At 46.5% G+C, this 15,058-nt stretch overlaps 1 protein-coding gene across 1 annotated transcript in view; it reads left to right on the top strand.

Annotated features, from left to right (window-relative positions):
* The window catches only part of LAMB4 (laminin subunit beta 4), a 93,559-nt gene that overhangs the window by 25,128 nt on the left and 53,373 nt on the right, over positions 1-15,058 (top strand). The window contains exons 11-13 of the mRNA XM_025984059.2: positions 1,230-1,339; positions 3,542-3,621; positions 4,185-4,335. Of these exons, the coding sequence (XP_025839844.2) occupies positions 1,230-1,339; positions 3,542-3,621; positions 4,185-4,335 (341 nt within the window). The remainder of the gene's footprint in view (positions 1-1,229; positions 1,340-3,541; positions 3,622-4,184; positions 4,336-15,058) is intronic.

The following is a 15,058-nucleotide window of genomic DNA, read 5'->3' as shown; positions in this document are numbered from 1 at the left end:
GAAGCGATCCAAGTGTCCATCATGGATGAATGGGCACACAAAATGTGGCACATACACACCCGAGAATACTATTCAGCCTCAAGAAGGAAGTTGTGATACGGGCAACACCATGGATGAGCTTTGAAGAGGGTGGCTCAGTGAAATAAGTCAGTCACACAAGGACAACCGCTGTAGGAGTCCACTTACATGAGGTTCTAGAGCAGTTAGGTCTATGGAAACAGAAAGTCGTGGTTGCCAAGGGCTTGGGAGAGGGAGGAAGGGGTAGAGACGGTGTTTGGTGGGCACAGAGTTTCGGTTTTGCAAGACGAAGAGTCCTGGAGGTTGGTTGCACAATAGTGTAGCTGTATGTAAAATGGTAAATTTTATGTCAAATGTATTTTACCATGAAAAGAAAAGGAGCCCCATTGCCTTTAGCTACCACCTCCCTACGTGCCCTTTTCTCCACCCTGGCCTGGGCAAGCCCGACTCTCCTGTCTGTCCCTCTAGACTTTGCCCGTTGTGGACATTTCATGCAAATGAAATCATCTAATATGTGATGCTTTGTGACTGGCTCCTTTCACGTAGCGACATGTTCTCAGGGGTCACCCATGTCATAGAGTGTGTCAGTCCCTGATTCCTTTTTATGGCTTAACAATAGTCCATTGTGTGGATACTCCACATATTATTTATCTGTGTATCGTTTGATGGACATTGGGGTGGGTTCCATGAACAGTGGGGTTTTTTCCTGCAGGGGAAATGTATAGCTTGCTCTGGTAGCCAATTCCTTAGCCTCACAACACAGGCAGGACTCAGAGATGCCTATGGGTGGCAGAGGAAGAGGAGGGAGAAAATGGGAAAAAGGAACAAGGCGGTAAGAAGAGAGAGGGGAGGATAGCTGCATCTGCCCCAAAAGGAGCCAGCAATGACGACTGCGACACTCAGAAACCCTTGCCCTGCGTCCAACCGGCTGACCCCCCACCCCCGGGCATCACTCAGGATGACCGTGCCAGCCACCCCAGCTTGCACACCTTCTAAGTCATCTCCTCCCAGTTGCCATCCAGCAGAACCACAGGGGCTCTGGAAGCATCTGGGCCTGTCTGTCCTGTGCGGGGTTGTGCACACCGCAGTAACCGTGTGCCAGGCCCGGCTGCTCTGTGTCCTTGTGGCCACATGTTTGGCTCAGTGTGAGCCATTAGGGACAAGAGGGGGGTAAAGAAAAATGGGAATAATTGCATTTGCTGTGTTTTCAGCCTGCAACTGCCACCCCTCCGGGAGTGCGCCGCTCCCGGCCTGCGACGTGGATACAGGCCAGTGCTTGTGCCAGCCCTTTGCCACCGGACCACGCTGTGAAGAATGTGCTGTATGTATGTGCTGAGGAGTTCCCTTTGGTGAGGTTGCTCGGGGTCCTCCTGCCACTGCTCAGGGGGGACTCGGTCTCTTGGATGGCTCTCCTTGTCCCTGGGTATTTCCGTCCTCCCCGCTAGAGATCGTTTCCACACCAGAAATCAGCAAAAGCCACTCACCAGCCCCCACCCTTCGGCAGAGAGCCGGTTGTTGACGTTTACCAGCACACCAGCTTTTTTGTACCAACTTGGACTGAACTGACTCGGGCACTGATGTCAGAGGTTTCATGCACTGTCCTCCCGAAATGCCAGGCAGTAGACTTGGAAGGTCTATCTGCTCCCCTTTCTCAGCCCGCCAGATCATGGAGCCTTTTCTTCTGTCCTTGGCCTGCAGTCCCTTTATCGCCCCTGCGACTTCTTGCCGAAAATTACCTTGGACAGGCTCATTCAAAACCCCCCCCCCAAACCAAGCCGCAGGTTTAAATGTGTTGTTGATTCCCGTGGGAAATAAACGCCTGGATTTTTCACACACCCCGCTCAACACAGGAGCGTGGATGTCTAAAATTAGTCAAATACAAGCTTTTTTACACCATAAGAAATGTGTCATGCAGTGAGGGAGTTCAAATCCAGCTCTTCCCTTTGTTCTTCAATCTTGGCAGCCCACCCTGACATTTTAGACACACACACACACACAAAAAAAATAAAAATAAAAAGCTTAACCTAATAAAAGAACAGTGACCTTGATGTGTTGGAAGAAATGTAGCCGATAAATAAGAAACATATGCCTGTTACAACATAGCTTTTGTGCTAATATTTTAAGTCATTTTACTGAAAACATATGAGGATGGGGCCCAGGAGGTGGGGGAAGAAAGGCAGGAAGTACATACAGAGGGGGAGGCCTCTGAGGCAGGGCAGGGGACCTAGAAGTGTTGGGGGGAAGCCAGGCCCAGCTCCGTGGCCCTGGGGGAGCAGGGGCTGCGGGGCTGGTTCACGGGGTCAAACGCAGACTCCACAGCAGATGGTGTCGGACATGCCCTAGACTCAGGCTGACTTTGTTCATTGGCTCTTTTCTGGCCACTGTGCTGTTAACTCGACTGTGTTTGCAAGAGGAAAATAACTGAGCAGGGGCCACCCTGTGGGGGCTTGTCCCTTGTGGCCGATCCCACGTTCCCGCCAGGTGCCCCGCTTGGCCCTGTGTCAGGGGCACCCGGGGCCTGCACAGAGCCCCCCCACGCCACAGGGAGTTTTCACAACCACATCCTGAGCGAGGCCCTTCGTGGCACATCGTTTGGACCCAGACTGCAGTTTAGTTTTGGGAAAAATATCAGAAATCCTTTGCCGCGTTTTGTGACAAGTTATGTCAACTTCGAATGTTTAAAATACATCTTTTTGGGTAAAATCAGGCATCAACTTTTACCCAGATAACAACGACAACAGAAAGATAAATGGATTCTTCACAAACTCGTTTCAAATGAGAGCGTCATGCCTCTTGTGACGTTAATTTTGTCTGAACATGTTAACTTGAGATCTGAGGAGGACGGATTTTTTTTTTTTTTTTTTTAGCATTTTATAGTAAATGTTATCACATTTAAGAACTAGTTGTTTGGATCTCACCAGCTGCTTATATTGAATGAAGGTCAAGATGTTGCAATGATGAAAAAGTCTCGAACAAAGTTGACTCTCTCACGCAGAGTTTGTTATAGCAAAACAACTTGTTTATAAACAAGCGAGCCAACTAAATTGTGATATTCAACTAAGATCTCAAATGCCACTTGATTGATTTTTTTTGTTACCCCAAAACATTTTAGGGTTGTGAAAGAAAAAAATCCCTAGGGATTTTGTGGGAGGGGAACCTATTGGTTTTTACAAAAGCAGTTGCAAATCAGCTGGTTGAAGACCGTCTCCCCAGACTGGCCCTAAGTAACCTAATGGGAGGCGAAATTGGTGCTGTCAGGGGACCGAGTCGTCTCTACTGCATCTGAGCTTGGGATCATCTGCAGACAACCTGCCTGTCCCCCTCATTTCAAGTGCCCGGAGTGGGAGATATGTGTCCTCAAAGATCATTACCAAGTGCACAGGCAAGAAAGGCTGGTCAGTGATTGTCCAGGCAGTGTGGCTGCTGGACATGAGTCAGTTGAACTGTACTGGTTTTTAATATTTCCCTTCAGAGGAGCAAATCTCTTCACAGCTGGAATCGGCTGAGCATTTTCTCTTTGTAGGTTGGGTACTGGAGAATGGAAGATCACCTCCACGGCTGTTCCCCCTGTGACTGTGACATTGGAGGTGCTTATTCCAACGTGTAAGTCAGTAAAAGGAATGACAAAGTTCTGTGACTATAGTCTTGACTCACTTTTCCTAAGCAAAGCACATTTTTATTCTGATAGGCTCATAGTCATTGGTGATGGACCTTATTCCATGACAAGCAAAGAATGCTAAAAAGAGATGTCTTGAGACATTAACTACAGCCCAAATTTTATTTGGCTGAGATATTCCCAAGGAGGAGAGAAACAGTTCTACTGCCTGGGTATCCAATGGGGGGCAGGGAGGGGTGCCTCCTGTGACTTGACCTACCTAAAACACCAACTTTTTGCCACCCTCTCAAAGGAGGTTCCCCACTCCTTTTTGCAGTTTTTAGAACAGAGAGAAGAGAAGTGGCTCCTCGGGTTTTATAGATCTGGAATTGCTTTTCAAGACCAGATACATAGAGCCCATGGCCTCCCAACATCCTCCTCAAGACAATGACTGATGGATTCAAAGAGTGTGTCCAAACTCAGAAGGCATTTCACACAGCACCCCCATGCCTCCATTTGATACTTGCCCCTCACCCCTGTGTTGGTGGATGATGGATTTGTGTCTCCCCAGGTGCTCACCCAAGGATGGGCAATGTGAATGCCGCCCACACATCACTGGCCGCAGTTGCACCGAACCAGCCCCGGGCTACTTCTTTGCTCCTTTGAATTTCTATCTCTATGAGGCAGAGGAAGCCACCCCACTGCAAGGACTTGCACCTTTGGTTCGTATTTCATTTAGTGTCCTCACAGATTTGATTCGATGGAGTGTCAGTACATACATATAACACACCCTTGAGATCATGGGTAAGGTACCCAAAAAGGATGGTCTTGCCCACATATGCAGATCAGAGTAGAGTTTATCACAGAACTGAAGATTATAGAAATTCTTGAGGGCAGAGGCTGCATCTTCTTTAACCTTTGTATTCCAATTCTAGCACAGAGCCCCGCACATGAGTGTGAATTGGATTAAACTGTGATTTCCTTTTTGCTCTTTCAATGTGCCTATCAGATACGATGGGTTTATTGAGCATCTACTTGTCTGCCTTCCCCATGACTCTATAAAGAGTCATGAGACGTTCCATGAGACGGAAGGATAAATGTGTACCCCATGCACCATTGTCACCCCAGTACCTACCACAGTTCCTGACCCATAGTACGTACGAACTTCACAGACTTCTGCTAATGAATGAATAAAGAAGGTACATAACAGAAGCCTACACTGTGTTCTCTGGCCTCCTGATGTCAGATTAGCAGTTCTCACTGAAGGCAGTGACATTCGCTGGAGTGTGTGATTGCAAATGTCACTTGGCTCGCTACTTCATTTCCTACAAGTCACAGTCCTGTGGGATCTTTTCCCTAAAAATATTTTTCTAGAAGTCTTGCTAAAGGAGCAGACACACACATGTGGAATGATTAGAGAAAATACAAGTTAGACTCCTGTGACATTCTCAGGCACGTGACTCCAGCCACAGGCAGGCATGTGATGGGGGGAAAGGTGATGTGAGGTGAGAGGCTTCAAGGAGAGAACACATGTAAAAGTTGGTTCTGAAGATAAGATTTGGATAGAAAACAAGGGAACTCATCCACGTTCCAGCAACTAAGTCATTTCCTGATATCTCTTCTTTATCTGGACACTGTTGGTGGGAGGGATGAAAATCCCCCTTAGGAGGCTTGGAATGTTCTCTTCTACTCACTAGAATTAGGGCGGGGGCAGGAGGTTTTCACTCTCCCTACTTAGATTTACAACCGTGGTGGGTGGAATCACAATGAAAAAGTCTATGTCTGCTTTCTTCATGGTTTTTAATTTTGTCTTTATGATGTTGACTGAAAAAAAAAGCTTTGGGAAAGTAATATTGGTATTTACAGTTAGGCTATAACTACTGTAAAATAATAGAAAATATATATGGGTTCCTACCCCCCTGGTTCCTGGTACAGAGCTCCTGAAACCTGTGTAATTTTCTAGGTGATAAGAACACTTGGAACATCTTTTGTTCTAATATTTGGTCTTTGACCCTGGCTCCTGACACAGAGCTCCTAAACCCTTTGGAATTTCCTGGGTGATAGGGATGTCTTTTGTTCTAACCAAGTGACTCTCAGTGGGCTTTTGGATGGGGGCTGGTCACCAGAAAGACCCAGCCATAATTAGAAGCTTAGAATTTTCAGACCTACCCCCTCCCCCATTGTTTGGGAAGGGGAGAGGGACTAGAGATTGAGTTAATGATTGATCATGTCTATGTGATAAAGCCTCCAGAAAAATCTCCAAAGTGTGGTGTTCAGAGAGCATCCAGGTTGGTGAGCACATCCATGAGCCAGGAGGGAAGTACACCCCAACTCCAGAGGCCAGAAGCTCCTGCATCCAGGACCCTTCTAGTCCAGTCCTTGCCCTAAGTATCTCTTCCTCTGGCTGTTTATGTGTATCCTTTATAGGATCCTTTATTGTATAAACCACCAAGCATGAGTGTTTCCCTAAGTTCTGTCAGTGACTCTAGAAAATCTCAAGCCCAAGGAGGGGGTCATGGGAATCCTAGTTTATAGCTGTTTGGTCAGAAGTACTGGTAACAGCCTGGACTTTCTCCTGGCATCTGAAGTGGGGGGCAGGTAGGCTGGTGGGACTGAGCTCTTTACCTGTGACATCTGACGCTAAGTCCAGGGAGATGGCATCAGACTGAACTAAATTATAAGACATCCCATCCAGCTGATGTCAGAGATTTGATGGGTGTGGAAATAAACACACACATTGGTGCCAGAAGTGCTGTCGGCATAGGGGGACAGGAGAGAGGACACACAGTGGTGTCTTTCCTATATAACTGTCCCCTTTCCTATATAACTATATAACTGCCATAGTTCCCATCGCTTTATGTAAGAAAACACAAAACAGATGTAATTATCTAGAGTAGATGGGCCGATACTTAGCATTTATTCCCTGTACACCACAGGATGGGTGCTGACAAGCAATTAAGTAGGATCATATCATGTGCTGATACAGCTCCAAAGAGTAGTGTCTGTCCATGGCTTTAAGAAAAAAAATCAAGGCTGTCGAATGGGCTTAGAGGGCCCCGAAAATTGCCTAAAGAATGAAAAAGTAGTATGTATAACAAAGGAAAGCAAATTCAAGGTGGGATTGATGTTAAGTGTTTAAAAAATGAATAACTTCCTCTCCACTGGAAACCCAGGCCTTAGTTGTAGTAGAAAGGATTTAAATTAGAGACTGTTTAATTATTTGTACATTCATTTAACAAACATGTATTGTGTGCTTCCTATGCTGTTGCTGTTGGTATCAGTAAAACTTCCAGAGGCGCCTGGCTGGCTCAGTCAGTAGAGCACGTGACTCTTGATCTTGGGGTTGAGAGTAGAGTTTACTTAAAAACAATTTTTTAAAAACCCTGCAAACTTCCACTTAGTGAGTGCCTTGTGGCTTTGCACTTTACGTACATTATTATCTCATTTAACTTTCCAAACAACCTAAATATTATCATCTTTAATTTCCAGATGAGGGAAACGTTAAAGAGGTTACGCAACTTGCCCAAAGTCACCCAGCTAGTGGGCAATGGGCCCTGGCTTGAAACCTGGGGTTCCTTTCATAAGGGCACTACCCCATTCATGAGAATGTGTCCTCACAACCCAATCACCTTGCAAAGACCTCACCTTTAAATACCATCACCTTGGGAATTAGGCTTTATGGATTTTGCAGGGACACAAACATTCAGTCTACGGCAGCATCCTTACTACTCAAAATGTCATCTATCAGCCAACAAGATTGGCATCGCCGGTGAGTTCACCGGACTTGGAGAATCTTAGGCCCCATCCCAGACCTATTAAATCATGTCTGCATGTTAACAAGATCCCTAGGTGATTTGTAGGCAGTCTGGAAAGCACTGGTTTATTTTCTCATTGAAATGATCTGTGGTCATAAATGTGAATATTGATTGAATTTAACATAGTATAGAATTTAATACAGTATAGTATAAAGCTAATTCCATTATATACTCTCTGTATAAAATTAATAAAATCGTCTCTAATTTTGTGTTACACAATGAACTCCATTGGTGAGAGGGAGAAAAAAAAGAGGAGGAAAAATAGGCATAATCCAGCGTAGCCCGTCCCGAGAGCCCTCATCACAGAGGTCAGGCAGCTGGTCAGAGTGTGGCTGAGAATCTGAGCAGTAAACACTAGAACAAGAGTTTCTGAAGCAGGCGACAGCTGACCCTAAGGCTGCGCACTGGTGACGAACAACCAGGGGACCTGTGAAATTAAAAATCACATTTATAGTACCCACAATGAAAAATCAGCCAGGGAAACACCCATGTCCAGAGAACAGCAACAATCTAGAAACCAGCAATTGGAGACTCTGACTGGGTCACCACCAAAGAGATGATACAAAAGAGAAGCCTGAGAGACCAGGATTTTAAGGAAACTGGAGCTGCATGAATGTAATTCCTCTGCTTCAGTTTGGCTGCTGGGATTTGGCTCTCCTGGTCTAACCTCTCATGGGAACCCAAAAGGCCAAGTCCCACAAACTGTGAGGACTGCCAGGAATTGGTCTAGGGAGTAGCCCGAGTGACCATCAGCTAATAAATCTGAGTCTCGACACTATGCCTGTTGTTGACTTTCTACAACTTTCTTCTTGATATTTCACAGTAAAGCATGGCATGTGTGCTTTTTTTGTATATATAACACCATGAAACTAGTAGATAAGACTAAATGTTTCCCCAGTTTGGAATTTCACCACTACATAGCCTACATAGCATCCTTTAAAAGAAAACCCAACACGTGCTCGTAGGACTACCAACATTTCCCACTTTCAAAGAGGAATAAAAAATTATAAGCTGCCTCATGACTCGTTCCTGAGGTTATGAAATGAGAATCATGATTGCCATTAAGTTATTGGATAATCTGAAACTCCTGTACTGAGGTATAATTGGAACTGTTGAGTGACTTACACTGCCATTGCTTTTTCTTGTTAAGATATCAGCCGCAGCTTTGCCTACATGTGATGTGTATTTCCAGCAGCAAGGGGGTGATTTCGCAGTTGACAAAGGCAATATAATACTGAAGAGAAATCAGAAGCAGAGTGGACGTGCTGACGAGTGGAGTGAGGTAAACCATTTCTCCATGGCCATTGCCTATCCTGCCATAAATGAACCCAGTAATGTGCTCGGAACCATGTAGGACCCGTGTAAGTCCTCAGTCCATGTAAACCCCCAGTACCTCAAGGATGGGATGGATGGAAGGAGGACACAAGCTCAAAGTAATGCTAGAGCCTCTGAGCAAAACTTCAGTAGCTCTAGTTCTTTCAAGATGGAAGTTTCTGGAAAGCTGGATTCTAGAGTTGGAGAGTGTTGTGAATTCACGATTTTTTGTCATTTTGGTAAGGAAAGGTATAGTGCTGAGGAAAGGATGTGCTGATATACCTGGGGCGGTGCACGGCTGTGCCCTGAAGTCTGAGGCAGTGGGAGTTGGCTAATGCTGGCGTGAGTGCAGGATGATGCCTCCTCCACAGGATCCTGCCTCTAATGGCTTCAGAAGGCCCAGGGAGACCTGAGGGCCTTGTAGCCATCCAACTATATTAGCCCAATATGAGGGTGCTTCATGCCCATTCATTCATTCATTCACACATATGCTGGGATCTTTACTGAGTGTTCCCAGGTGCATATGCGTGAACGGGCATGTTGGAAGGCGTATGACATGACACTAGCTGTCTTGTTCACGAACCTAGCACATGAGTCAGTTCCTTACATATGAGACCTCCTTGAGTGAAGGAAATGGTTGAATGAATCAATGATAACAAACATACGTAGGCCTGAAGCCTGCCCTTGAGATTGTTGTTACGGAAATGAGCCATGTACACAACTGATGGTGGCGGGGTGGGGGAAGTATCAGGAAAGAGGTGCACATAATATGATATGGACTTCAGATTAGGGGGAACTACCTCCAGCTGAGAGGATCAGGCTTCCTGGCCAGTGTTCCTCCTCCTGGGATGACGGCCTTGCTCTTTCTCCTTGTCTGGTTCCCGTCCCGCATGCCCGTGAGGCCTCCTCTGACTCTCTGGGCATCTCCTCCTGAGTCCATCAAAGAGAAGAGTGGGAAACGAGTTGGCACTCCCCTCCCCTGGCTCCCTGCGGCCCAGATCAGTGAACCTCAAATGTTACTGTGCCTAAGTATTGCCTGGGGAGTTCATTCAGAAAGCAGATTCCAGGGCCTTGCCCTCAAGATGCTGAATCTGGGGATCTGGAACTGGTCAAGAAATCCACACGTTTGCCAAGCACCCCCAGGGGATTCAGACACAGGTGGTCCATGACCGCACTTTGAGAGACACGGCTCTGAGCATCCACACACTACTCTCCTGCCTCTTCCCTGAAATGACCACCTCTGTATTATTGACTTTAAAACTTGTTCTCATCCCTGAAGACCCAATGCAGATTTATCTTCCTCTGACATTCCCTACCCCAACATCTGGACAGAGTTCATTATTTCCATCTCCAGGGCTACACAAATCAGTAATTTTCAGACTGCGGCTCCTGCCTGTTAGTGGGTTATGAAATCAGTTGGCCAGGCCAGCCTTTATGCAACAGAATACAAAACAAGGGCATATATTTTTTTTTCATGAAAATTTCATTTCAGTGCTCTGTAAATGTGCATGTGTGTGCTGTGTCACTATCTCGGGTTGGGCTCCCCGGAAACAGACATTACAGCAGAGATTCGGGTGCCCGTGCTTTACTGGGGGAGTGCTCACCAGAAGTCTGTAGGGGGCAAGTGTGGGAGGCGGGGTGAGGGGCCCCCAGGGGCAGTCATGGGTGTGGGCTGCCAGGGCAGATGCAGGCGACCTCCCCGGTAAGTGGCTCCCCTCCAGGGGCAGTTCTCAAGAGAAGGGAGCAGCGTGAGACAGCAGCTGGTGGCTGGAGACAGTGGCCCAGCAGAGGGGACCCAGCAGCACAGTGACAGCATCAGCTGATGTCTGCTTCTTGTGTGCTCAAGACCCACAAGCAGGGTCCTCTGTTCAGAAATTAGGGAAAAAGATCCTTGAAGGTAGTGAAATATATAGCTTCTTCCTTTTTTTTTTTTTTAAATTTTTAAAAAGATTTTATTATTTATTTATTTGAGAGAGAGAGAGAAAGAGAGAGAAAGAGAGAGAGCATGAACAGGGAGGAAGGATGGAGGGAGAAGCAGATTCCCCGCTGAGAAAGGAGCCCAACTCGGGGCTCCATCCCAGGACCCGAATGCAGACGCTTAACCGGCTGAGCCACCCAGGCACCCTATAGCTTCTTACTTTCTTCCATAGTCTCTCTCTTGACTTGTTAGTGGGTTTTTATTTGCCAATTAGTGCCATTTGAAGGAAAGAAATATTAGAAAGTTATTAGCATGAATTGTACCACTCGTCTTTGTATCATGCAATGCCAATTTTCACTGCAAACATAAGAGCATTTGGCTCACGTGTAATCATGTGTAATGACTGAAATTACACCGTTTGTCTATGGAGTCTTATATGCATGTGCATCTTGTTCTTCCCGAACAGTGGGATTGCTGCACAAAACGACCTCAACCTGGTTTTCATTTCACTTCTTGGTATGCGTCCTACCAATACTGCCTGCCCTCAGCGTACCAATGAGTAAGGGAGCGCTGCAAGAAAGGCAACCAGAGTCACCTTAGCTTTTCTTCCTTCTAGTCATCCCTTGGTGCAAGCAGCTGGCCGGTACAGGGAAGCAACATGAATAATGTCTTTCTTAGAACGCCTTTGCCTTCTTTCTGCTTTCAGAGCAAGTTCTGGTTGGAATGGGAAGCCTGGCTCCTTGGAGCTGTCAGCACCCTGCTTACTCAGTCACAAATGTAGCACATTTACCTTATTTGCACGCTTGGTCTCACTGAACATTTGGATGCTATGCTCACTGGCATCGTGCATGTGGTTTGTGAACATTGGGGGTGAGTGAACAGGCACGTGGTGGGCATATCTCTTCTGCTCACATGTGCGCTACATTGTCCCAAGAGACTTCACTTATAAAACAATTTCAAAGATAAAATCATCATTTCAAGGTAGTGACAGCAGAGCATTAAGCCGAACTCTGGGCCCTTCTGAACGCGAGATCCTCTGCAAGTACACAGACTGCACGCCCATGAGGCTGACCCTGCCCATTTGCCTCTTACGTTAAGTTCATTCCATGCAAGCACGGGTTCTCCAGGATTCCAATCGGTCACAATTCCTGGGGAGCTTTACAAAAGGAGATCTGGGGACAAACTGCAGCCTCCAGCTGGTTTGGTCCCAAGGTTGAAACTGAAACTCACTCTCTTCCTCCCTCCTTGCCACCCATTCTAGATTCCCCTCATCCTCACCTAGCACTTCTGCTGGAGAGGATGCCCTAGACCCTCATCCCTCCAGGGCCTGAGCCCCTGGTTTCCATGGTCTTCTCAAGCTATCTGTAAGGTATAGACACCAAAGGTGTCTTAGTGGGCCACCTCCATGCCATGCGTATTCCTCATGTCCTGATTATACAGCATCAGCCCTTCCAGTTATGGTCATTTCTTCCCAGGCCTCCTGCTCTATTGTCATGAGGAGCCCAGGTGCCCATGCAGCAGCCATGGCATTAAGGTTAGAGGAATCTTTCATTCCTGCCCAAAAATCAAGACATCTAGACCCACAGAGCCTAAAGTTGCAAGCACAAGAAGCCCAAATTCCCATGATCACCATCAGTGCCAGTGAGCTTGACTACCCCTACCTGATTTCCACACCCATGTTTTCTCCCTGTTGGGGACACAGCATCCCATAAAGGCCTTCACTCTAAGGAGTAAAAAAACCCCAGAAGAACCCTGTCCTATCTCACCAGGTGTCATTTCCAAGCTAGTGAGGCTGATGCATCTAGAAGGCCCCATTCCACCGCCATCTGAGGTTAGCATCTTCTGAATGGCTTGGTTTGTGTAGGAGCAGTGGATCTCAAAGTCACACAACCACTGCTATACTTCTTTTGCTGTGAGGTGAGTCCAATGACCTGAGGAGGTGTTCTACTTTCCCTCACTGGTGAATCAGACACCCTGTGAGCCCTCTTTGACCAAGGCCATAGAGTGTCTGATTATCTCTAGGGGAGATCACATAATGTCACCTTGTACCATGGGACCCACTTCACTATCCTTTAATATAGGAAATCAGTGTGATATGTTGTGGAATGGCTGGATGGTTCAAACCCTTTTGGGCTACCCTGTTACAGAGAGTGGGAGAATGAACAGCTTTCAGGCAAGGCTGAAAATACACTGCTGCCCACTCGAGGTCAATACAAATTGCTTCTGTTCCTTCTTCTGTATGGGGATGGAAAAGGACACATACTGCATTCAATAGCCATGTGTCATGTATGAAGGTGGTGTTCATCTGCTCTGGTAAAGATAAGCCATCAAGCACAATGGCTGCAAGTGAGACCAGAAACTGGTTAGGTTTGTACTAAGTTTGTAGTGAGGATATGATGGGAACTGCCACCACGTCCTGAGAGTAGCACTTTGAGGATACTGCCGACTTGCAATATGGTTTTTTATTTACTGCATTGGCTCGGTGGGGAGTAAGGAGAGGAGGCTGGACATTTCACAAGCTTTTACTTGGCATTTCCTACTATAAGAGCTCTTATGTTACCTTACAGGTCAAAGACTCAATGTCCACTGCTAAGCAGGTCCGTTCCAGTTACATATTCAGGAATTGGAGGAAATACTCAATGGGTGGTTCAGTAAATGCAGTGAACCTATTGTAAGAAGAACTTAGGCCAGGACTCCATACATAACACTTCTATGCCCCTCTTCTAACAAGGGGACTGTGATGGCACTTTGGGTACCTGGTTTCCACTTGCCATGATGTTGAAGAGTCTTTCTCTGTGGGGATCTGGCCCCTTTTCCATCACCGGGTTCTGGATCCGAGAAGTGGCTCAGATCTAGGAACTTGACAAAGCATCATGCCTTTCCGTGGTGGCAGCTGACCTCAGCCTTTTGCTAATTCACTGGATCACTTTTGATTATATATATGAAGCAATATCTTTGTTGTCTGCTCACCTATCTCATTCCTAGGAATACCATGTTCTATTAATCATCTCCACAGAAGATTCCTATGGGTCAGGCCCCCTTGTCTCTTACTCCAATCTTGCTGTCCATTATAAGAATTAGACTCATCTTGCTTTTGAGAGTTAAGTGTTACCCAGTCTTTGATAGTCTGCGATCCTGTCCTCTGCAGGGATGCTAAGGAGCTCAATTTTATAATGATGTAAGCTACCAGCCTACAGAGGATACCCCAAACTCAGCTTTTCAGTGATGCTAGAGCCCTTCTCCCCCTTCATTGCTTACTGTCCTGATATATAGTGTGTCCTCTAGGCCTTTAAGGAATATAATCAGTTGGTGTGTTTTCTGGTCTTGCATCTTAGATCCATTCTAGTGTGCTTACTACCCTGATCCTTGTATCCCTTCCTCTACAGCCTGCTACGGCTATTCTGGAGCCTCTACTTCCTTTCCTCAGGGCCACAGCTTTTGCCAAGCTTCCAAGAGCTACTCCAGCAATATATTGGATCCATCTCCCAAGGCTCCAGGGCTCTTGCCAGGCTATTGAATCCTATATTACTCGTGATCCCAAATCAACAAACTCTCTTCATCCAGTTTCATATTCTGGCTCCTTGGTCTAGCAAGCTCAGGACCCATAAGCAACCATTCCCTCCCAGTTGTTACTGGTGTATGTTGGCCAGAACCCTCCCAGGGATCCAGCACTTTCCTAGTCAGATTATGCTGAAATTTGATCCTAATTATCAGGCAAGTGGTCAAGAGGGGGTAGTGTAGACAGATCCTGAGGAAGGCACACATTTTCTTCCAAGGCACCTGCATCATTTGAGGTTTCTGCATTGTCCTCAAATATGGGAGAGGTGGAGTGAAGAGGCTTTATTTTCCAATAAGAGTGAGTGGATTACCTCTGTAGTCTGAAAATGCTCAGGAGAACCTCACTCTTCTTCCCTGTGAAAGGCCTGACTCTGGCATTGGTGACTTACCTAGGCTAAGAGTTCAGGCTTCTCTGAGCTTCTGCAAGTCTTACAACTATGTCCCATGTCTGATCTTCAGCTCTTCCTGCCATCTAGCTAAAGGAGAGGAGTCCTTAAATACCTCCAGGGAGGCCCTCTGATTCTTACACTCGGCTTTGGATTGGTGATAAATTGCCCTGAACCTGTCATCTTGTCTCATCAAGCATCAGTGATTCAACAACTGTCACCTATATCCACAATCCTTATAATTACTGCTCCCCCATATCTCCCAGTGCCAGATATATCACTCCAGTTGGCACCCACCCCCTTATCCTGTCCCAGTTCTCCACAGGTGACAGGTTTGGCAATTGCTCTGCTGCCACATTCCAGGGATCATCAATACCATGTTACACACTGAGGTCCTCACTGCTTGCTGAACCGAAAACCATCCCCCCCCCCCTAATTGCATCTTGGAGTCTGC

Source organism: Vulpes vulpes, chromosome 5 (assembly GCF_048418805.1).
Source record: "Vulpes vulpes isolate BD-2025 chromosome 5, VulVul3, whole genome shotgun sequence".
NCBI classification, from domain to species: Eukaryota; Metazoa; Chordata; class Mammalia; order Carnivora; family Canidae; genus Vulpes; species Vulpes vulpes.
This window is presented reverse-complemented; position numbering and strand designations above follow the sequence as displayed.